At 42.5% G+C, this 8,639-nt stretch overlaps 1 protein-coding gene across 1 annotated transcript; it reads left to right on the top strand.

Moving 5' to 3' along the window:
* The first annotated feature begins 5,960 nt into the window (after positions 1-5,960).
* On the top strand, positions 5,961-8,639 carry LOC117349643 (olfactory receptor 1020-like). The gene is made up of 2 exons (XM_033923236.1): positions 5,961-6,007; positions 7,640-8,639. Exon 2 carries the CDS (start codon positions 7,686-7,688, stop codon positions 8,637-8,639), a length of 954 nt encoding a protein of 317 aa, XP_033779127.1. The 5' UTR covers positions 5,961-6,007; positions 7,640-7,685.

The raw sequence follows: 8,639 nt of genomic DNA, 5'->3' as shown, positions 1-8,639 counted from the left end.
AAAATGGCACCCTGATTGTAGGCGGGAGTAGGCATCCTACCACTGTCTAATAGACCAATCAGAATGCATGTTTAAAAAAAAAAAAAATTGTTGGGGAAAGGATGCCTACAATGTAGACATCATTTGCATGCATAGGGTGGTATCTAAGCATGATTATGGATGCCTAAGGCTGGCATAGGTGTGGCTTACTCCGGAAGTAGCCTTAGGCATCTGTAGGTGTGCCTAGGTACTTCACATAGGTACGAGTCACGCACTTTAAATGTAGGCCTTTAAAATGCTGGACTACATTTAAGGCATCTGTAGAAGAAGCTAGACACAATTCTGGATGTGCCTACCAGAGATTGACACGCAGTAGGTGCCCGATTTGCAGATGCATACTGCGGTAGACACCATTTCCAAAATCAGGTCTCTTCTGTCCAGGGCAAGGCCATTTTCCATCTAAAAATTTGAGGGTTCACAGAACTATAAATTTTTGAGTTCACAGAACTATAAATTTGAGGATTCACAATTTTCTATAGTTCTAGGGGAATTCTATAAATGACATTTACAGTTACATAAAGAGCCATTTAGGGCCAATAATTGGGCACTAGCAATCAATTATTGGTGTTAATTGGTGAGACTTTGGATTTATAGAAACATGGTAGAAAACTGGAACACTCTTCCGGAGTCTGTTATGGGGGAAACACGCTCCAGGGACTCAAGACAAAGTTGGACAAGTTCCTGTTAAACTGGAACGTACGCAGGTGAGGCTGAACTCATTTAGAGCACTGGCCTTTGACCTGGGGGCCGCCGTATGAGCGGACTGCTGGCCATGATGGACCACTGGTCTGACCCAGCAGCAGCAATTCTTATGTTCTTATGTTAGTGCTATTCTATAAAGATATGCAAACAAATCCTTTAGTATGCAACTGGAAGGGGGTGTGGCCATGGGGCACGCGAAGGTCAAGGGCGTCATAGAATTTGGGAGATCTGCACCTACTTTCGGTGCCAGGATTTACACCAGGTTTCAGTTGGTGTACAGCCTCACACCTAAAAGTTGTGTGCACATCCCTATGCCATGTGTCATTCTATTAACAGCACCCAATTTAGAGTGTCATCTATAGAATCATGCTCAGATTGCATTTTATTCAGTGCCCCAAATTTGGACACCATGTAGTGAATTTAGGGGGAAATTAATCAAAGGGCATTGACTGTGTCAGAATGCGTTAAATGCTAGAGATGCCTATAGCAATATAATGGAAATCTTTAGTGTTTAGTATGTGCTAAGCATTTGTATGCACAAATATGATAAGTGCAAGCTAACACGGTTAGCACCCTTTGATGAATGCCGGGGGGCAGTGTTGCTGTCATCATTGATACCGGGTGGGGGCCCGTTGCCATAGGGGGGGGGCGCGTTGCCGTTGCTGTGTGGAAAGGGTGGTGGAGGGAGAGAAAGGGGGCATATGCTGATAGAATTGGTGTGTAGGGAAAGGGGGGTACCATAAGAGGGAAGGATACTGGATGGATTTAGGTCACAGGGAAAGAAAGGGGGATAATGTTGATGGAATTGGTGTGCAGGGAAAGGGGAAAAACAGGGAGGAAGGATACTGGATGGATTTAGGTCGGAGGAAAAGAAAGGGGGCTAATGTTGATGGATTTGGTGTGCAGGAAAAGGGGGAAAACAAGGGGGAAGGATGCTGGATGGATTTAGGCTGGAGGGAAAGAAAGGGGGCAGATGCTGATGGAAGTGGGGGAAGAGAGAGAAGAGAGTGAAATGCCAGACCATGGGGGTGTGGGTGTGGAAGAGGGAAGGGAAGAATAGGAGAGGAGAGAGATGCAAGATCATTGGAGGAGGGAATGGAAGAAGATGGATGCCAGACCAATGGGGGTGAAGGGAAAGATGGATGGGGGAGGCATACAGTTTCTGGAAGTGGCATAGGACAGGGTAGTTGGGAAGAGAAACGGAGAGATGATGGATGGTGGTGGGGAAGGAGGGAGAGATGCTGGATGAAAGGGTAGTTGAGAAAAGGACAGAAGGTGGATCTGGGGATGGTGGGGTCCATTGCCAAAGCTGCGGATATGGACATGAAAAAAAGGAAAGATGCCAGACCTCCGAGGGAGGGAAGGGAAACGGAAGGGGAGGACAGAAATGGACGATGGATGGTTAGCACGGAGAAAGAAGAAAATGACAAATGGGCAGGAGACCCTGGCAAGCGAGTTATCAGAAGACAACATGAGCCTGGGACCAACAAAGGTAGAAAAAATAATTTTATTTTCTGTTTTGTGATTACAATATTTATTTTGTTTACACCACAGAGCCGCTGTGGGGTTGGAGATGTTGTAATCCTATATGTCTGGTAAGACTAAGCCTTAGTCACTTAGGGGTCCTTTTATTAAGGTGCACATTTAGCATGCGCAAAATCAGTTAGCGTACCTTAATAAAAGGACTCCTAAGTATCTTAATTAAAAATTTGACCCGTGACTTAGCCTTTTTTTCAGATTTCGGCCCTTTATGTGATTGAGTTTGACACCCCTGATATAGAGTGAGGCAGTTAGGCAATGTAAATTTGGTTATTAATATAGACTTATATTTCGGTTAGTATTACTGCTTTACAATATATTTGAACGCTTTTATATACATATTGAAAGGGTTCAGAGTTAATATCCTGGGTAAGTAGTGGGAAGGGAAGGAAGGGGGATTTGTTCAGAGATGTTTGGGGGTTTCATAGAATAAAAACTGTGCACTGGTATGCTAATCTTTGTTTGCTTTGAATTTAAAAAAAAAAAAGAAATATAAGTGGAAATAAAAAAGTAAATAAGAAAACAGATAAATGGGGGTGGGGGTGGGCGTGGCATGGGCGGGGCAGGCCCGGGGGGGCCCAGTGTACTTGTGTGCCTAGGGGCCCTCGAAGAATTAATGCTGCCCTGGTCAGGACTAGCACAGCTACAGAAGATATAATAATAATAAATTTTTTTTATTTTTGTATACCGCAGTACCAGAATAGTTCAGAACGGTTTACATGACAAGAGACTGTACATCTACAGCGAAATTTACAAATAAGTCAATCAATCAATATAACTTAGCGAGTCGGGAGCAGGCAAGAAGGAGATAGAGAGGTTATAAACAAGTCAATCGGCGTGGCTTAGGAAGTCGGGTGCAGGTAGGTGGGAGGTGCAGGTAGGGAGAAGGCAGGTAGGTGGGAGGTGCAGGAAGATGGGAGGTACAAGGCATGGCACAAGGCATGTTACACTCCAGTATCTAAATCTCAACCTGCAGTTGAGCCAGAAGTTTTGTTGGATGATGTCTCAAAGTATAACCTGAATTTAACAGGAATACTAGAAAGCGCATCAAATAAGTAATCTCTTGGTCTACATTATTATATTTGTTAAATTTATCTATTGTAGTCGGACGCCAACATCGGTGCCGTTTAGAGCAGTGGAGGCCAGTCGGGTTTTCAGGATAACCTTAATGAATATGCAGGAGAGAGATTTGCATATAATGGAAGTGACAGGCATGCAAATCTGCCCCGCGCATATTCATTGGGGCTATCCTGAAAACCCGATTGGCCTGGGGGGTCCTCCAGGACAGGGTTGGGGACCACTGGTTTAGAGAATCTGGGCCTAAGTGCTAATACTCAATAGCCATCTCTTGCTGAATCATAGCACTTAGCTGGCTAAGAGCTATTTAAGTAGCCAGTAGTCTGGGAGAAAACATGCTGACTTTTAATAAGCTGCGGTAGAGGTTTCAGGCTGGTGCTGTAAATATTTCTTCTGACTTTGCTGTGTGTGTACTCCTGTAGCCCATCCTGGGCTCTTTTGGGAGGTTGGGCTTTCAGGCAGGTGGTGTCCAAAGCTGGGCACACTGCCGAAATTTGTGTGCAAGCTAATTGGTTAATGAGCTCTTAACCATCAATAATTTGATGCCAACAACCATTTAGTGATGTTAGAACTCATTAACATATGCCTATATAGCTGTCTGTGGGCTATGCTATAAGGCAGGGGTAGGGAACTCCGGTCCTCCAGAGCCGTAGTCCAGTCGGGTTTTCAGGATTTCCCCAATGAATATGCAGGAGATCTATTTGCATGCACTGCTTTCAATGCATATTCATTGGGGAAATCCTGAAAACCCGACTGGAATACGGCTCTCGAGGACCGGAGTTCCCTACCCCTGCATAAGGCATGGCATCTAACTGCGTGCAACTCAAAAGAGAAAGTGACCATGGACATGCCATAGAATTTACTTCGCCATCTCATGGTAGAAACCTCTATCTTGGCTTTGCAAAAGGAGCCCTTAATTTATTATTACATTGAAGAAGAAACCTCCCTAAATTACAACAGCTAAGAGTCATCTTCCTGAACCTATTTGAAAATAGAGTCTCTCTATTTATTCTATACAAAAAAAGCCTCCGTGCTCGTGAGCCTAATTTTTTCGGGCTCTACTCAGCTGACATCATGGGCCAAAATAACTTTCCTGTATGTAACGCGAGGGAGAACGCTCTGGTAAGTTTTAGAAAAAACTGCAGAAACATAAGGCCAATGATTGTTTCGTGAAAAAATTCACTTCTTCAGGGCCAAATGCCGTTGTGTAAACCTGCAATCAATAATTACTTATGTAAAAACTATCCTTAGGAACAAGAGCTTAGATATACAAAGAAATCAAAAAAGCAATACATAAAAGTATAAACTTAGGGATTACTTTCAAACAATTTTTATTGAAGAATCATAAAGCAGAGCAATAACAAAACATAGAAAGAGAAAAATACGTGAAGAAAATAGTGGAAGCCCTGCCAAAGAACAATCCAAAACTGTCAATGATTTTACCAATAATCCCCCCACCCCACCCCTTCCTCATCCCAGCCTTCATCATATGGCCCAACAATATAACAAAAATCCCAAAAGAAGACATATCCTAGGGCCTGGGCTCTTATCGCCCCAGACACACAACAAACCACAGCCTCCCCTCTCCGTTTATAATCCCCCTCCCAACATTGATAAATTTAGGGATTTGAATTATCAACCAGAAACTTTCTTTTCACCAAGCTAAAGAGCAACTCCTAATATTTAACTAATAGAAGAAATCTGATTTAAACTGTTTCATAATTAAGCCTCAAGAATTGACCAACCCTGTATTTCTAAGAAACCCCCCAAACCTTTTACACTTCTCCCTCCGTATCCGCGGTTTCCATATCTGCGGATTTGCTTATTTGCGATTTTTTGGAAGCTGACTCCGCCCCCCCCCCCCAATCACATCATCATTAAAGTTCTTTTTCCTTTTACTGCTACCATGCTTTCTCCCACAAATTCGCTGCTTCCATGCTTCCCAGTGTGCCCTGAGAAAAACGCTGCTTCCCAGCATCCTTAGAGAGAAAGGCTTCTTCCCAGCATGCCTGCCCAGAAATCGCTGTAGAAAAGTTATTCGCGGTTCCAATAATAGAAACGGAAGGCTTTTTCCAAAAACCGCACATGACATTTAAAAAGTTATTCGTGGTTTTTCCGTATTCGCGCCTATGGTCCGCCCGCATCCCCCGCGAATTCGGAGGGAGAAGTGTAGTATCCTATTCTATATTAGAAACAGCTTCATTTTATGTTCCTCGAATATGCAAGTGGCATTAAGGATTCTTTTAACCTAATTAGCAATTTTTTTTCTAAACTAGAATACCAACTTTCAGTTTGCTCATTACCAAAATAAAATGGACTATTGTCTTCTAGGGGTTAGTGTGTTCAACCCAAGGGACAAGCAAAGAAAGCCTATTTAAGATGGTTGCACTACATAACACTAGGCAAAGCACTCCATAGTTATCCCTGATATCTTGAAATCCTCATTGATTTATGTACATTTTAACCTTTCACAGCAAGAATCTATGCATTTCTCAATTACTGTGTTACGAAACTGATAATGATGGTTTTACATGTGAAGAAGAGCTTTCCTTCGACTGATTGCATCTTCTCTCTATTAAGATACGCTTTGTGACCAAACAGCAGAGAATAATACGGAAGCAATAAATGATCATTTGCATAGAAGAAGGAGGTTTGTCTACTCTTTTTTTCTTATATGATACATAAATGCATTTTTACCACGTTGTTTATTAATGGGGGGGGGGGACATTTCAGTGTGCTGAATGCTGTGCGCAGCTCTCAACACTTGTAGACTTCCAATGAGCATCAGGAGCAGCGCAGCGCATTCAGCATGCCGGTCGGGTTTTATTTAAAAAAAAGAGGGGGGTAAATTTAAAATGTTTCTTTTTTTTACATGTTGCTATAATGTGGCATGAATACTGATATTTTCTATCATGTATAGAAACGTAGAAACATAGAAAATGACGGCAGGAAAGGGCCATAGCCCATCAAGTCTGCCCACTCAATTGACCCTCCCCGTTACTGTCTTCTTGGAGATCCCACTCTGATGACCCCTCCCCTTAACTCTACCCTCTTAGAGATCCAACATGTGCATCCCCATGTGGGATCCCACCTATGTGGGTCAAGATAAGGAAATTGGGTCATTAGGGCATAGACAGGGGGTGGGTAAGCAGAGTGGGCAGACTTGATGGGCTGTAGCCCTTTTCTGCCGTCATCTTCTATGTTTCTATGTTTCTATCCCATTTATTCTTAAAATCTGGCACGCTGCTGGCCTCGATCACCTGTACTGGAAGCTCAACCACTGTTTCGGTGAAGAAATACTTCCTGGTGTCGCCATGAAATTTCCCGCCCCTGATTTTCAGTGGATGCCCTCTTGTGGCCGAGGGTCCTTTAAGAAAGAAAAAGTCATCTTCCACCTCGATACGACCTGTGATATATTTGAATGTCTCCATCATGTCTCCTCTCTCCCTACGTTCTTCGAGGGAGTAGAGCCGCAATTTATTCAGCCTCTCCTCCTACGAAAGATCCCGGTGGCCATTCGCTGAACCGACTCAACTCTCAGCACATCTTTACGGTAACGTGGCCTCCAGAATTGTACACAGTATTCCAGATGAGGTCTCACCATGGTTCTGTACAAAGGCATAAGGTATATGTAGTTGCATATACAAAAAATCTCTGGGACCGATATTTTTTTATTTTAAAAATTTATATACCATTTACCCCCTCTTTTACTAAGGTGCACTATGCTTTTTAGCGTGTGGTAAATAGTGTGTGCTAAACGCTAACGCGTGCATGTTATCCTTTGTAAAAGAGGGCCATAATTTATATGCACAGGCCCTCTTTTACGAAGGATAACATGCACATGTTCAAATACCTACCAGCATCTAAATCCACAGCATGCTATAAAAGTGTCTAATTTAAGGTTGACATGCTATGTTCCTAGGTGCCTATGGTTTAGGTGCTGTTTATAGAACTGGCCCCCTTTTATCAAACTGTGTTTTTTATCAAAGGTTGCTGCAGTAAAAGCTCCGACGCACCCAGAATTCCTATGAGCGTCAGAGCTTTTGCCAGAGCAACCCGTGATATAAAAAACCCTAATACAGTATGATAAAAGGGGACCTAAATGTTTAGGTCCATGGGCTCAAATTTCAGGAAAGAAAATTCTTTCTTCTGTAGAATATGAATCGAGAATGAAATGCGTCTGGTTGGAAAAAAAAACCCCCAAAAAATCATTTATCAACGTGTAAATGTTTTGCATTCTTGGCTTTGGTGTGAAAATGTATTTTCTGTGTTCATTTCTCAGATATTTATTAGTCGAAACTCCAGAGCGTATTATCAAGACCAAGTAAATGGAGCTGAGAAATCAGACGACGGTCAGAGAATTCATTCTTATGGGACTTATAAATCTTCCAAAACTTAAGACTTTACTCTTTATTGCTTTTGTTACTGTGTACATCATAACCCTAGTGGTTAACATTGGGATTATTTTGCTAACAAGGATCGATCCTCAACTGCAGTCTGCTATGTATCTATTACTTGGCAACCTGTCTTTCATAGATATAGGTTTTTCATCTTCTGTTACTCCTACCATGTTGAGTGCACTTCTGTCAGAGAGAACCACTGTTTCTTTCAATGCTTGTGCTATACAGATGTTTAGCACAGTTTCTTTTGGAACGGCCGAATGCATCCTCTTCGCGGTGATGGCTTATGATCGCTATGTGGCCATATGCAACCCATTTCTTTATACAATTGTGGTAAGCAAGAGATTGTGTCTTCAACTGGTGGCATCTACGTATGTTAGTGGCCTTCTGCATGCGGCAGTCCATACCGTGGCCACCTTCCAACTGAACTTCTGTGGCTCCAATGAGATCTACCATTTCTTTTGTGATATCCCACCATTGCTAAAACTCTCCTGTTCTGATACAAGAGTTAACGAAATTCTGCTTTTTATCTTCCCAAGTATCTTTGGAGGTGGCAGTCTTCTAATAGTTGTTGCGTCTTATGTTTACATTATCTCTGCCATACTGAGGATCAAATCAAGTGAGGGGAGACGTAAGGCCTTCTCAACCTGTGCCTCCCATTTCACTGCTGTGTCATTACTCTATGGTTCAACTATCTTCACCTATGTTAAGCCCACTTCTATGTATTCCCAGGATCAGGGCAAGATGTTTTCTTTGGTTTATAGTGTAATGATCCCCATGTTAAACCCTTTGATATACAGTGTAAGAAATAATGATCTAAAATCTGCAGTCAAAAAATTAATGTACCGCAGCTTGCTTTCTCATAGATTTCATAGGGGCTAA

The sequence above is a fragment of the Geotrypetes seraphini genome, chromosome 16 (genome assembly GCF_902459505.1).
Source record: "Geotrypetes seraphini chromosome 16, aGeoSer1.1, whole genome shotgun sequence".
NCBI lineage: Eukaryota > Metazoa > Chordata > Amphibia > Gymnophiona > Dermophiidae > Geotrypetes > Geotrypetes seraphini.
The sequence above is the reverse complement of the archived record's forward strand: the minus strand, read 5'-3'. Positions and strand labels throughout refer to the sequence as shown.

Coding starts and splice junctions, on each gene's coding strand:
- LOC117349643 (XM_033923236.1), top strand. CDS start 7,686: ATGGAGCTGAGAAATCAGACGACGGTCAGAGAATTCATTCTTATGGGA.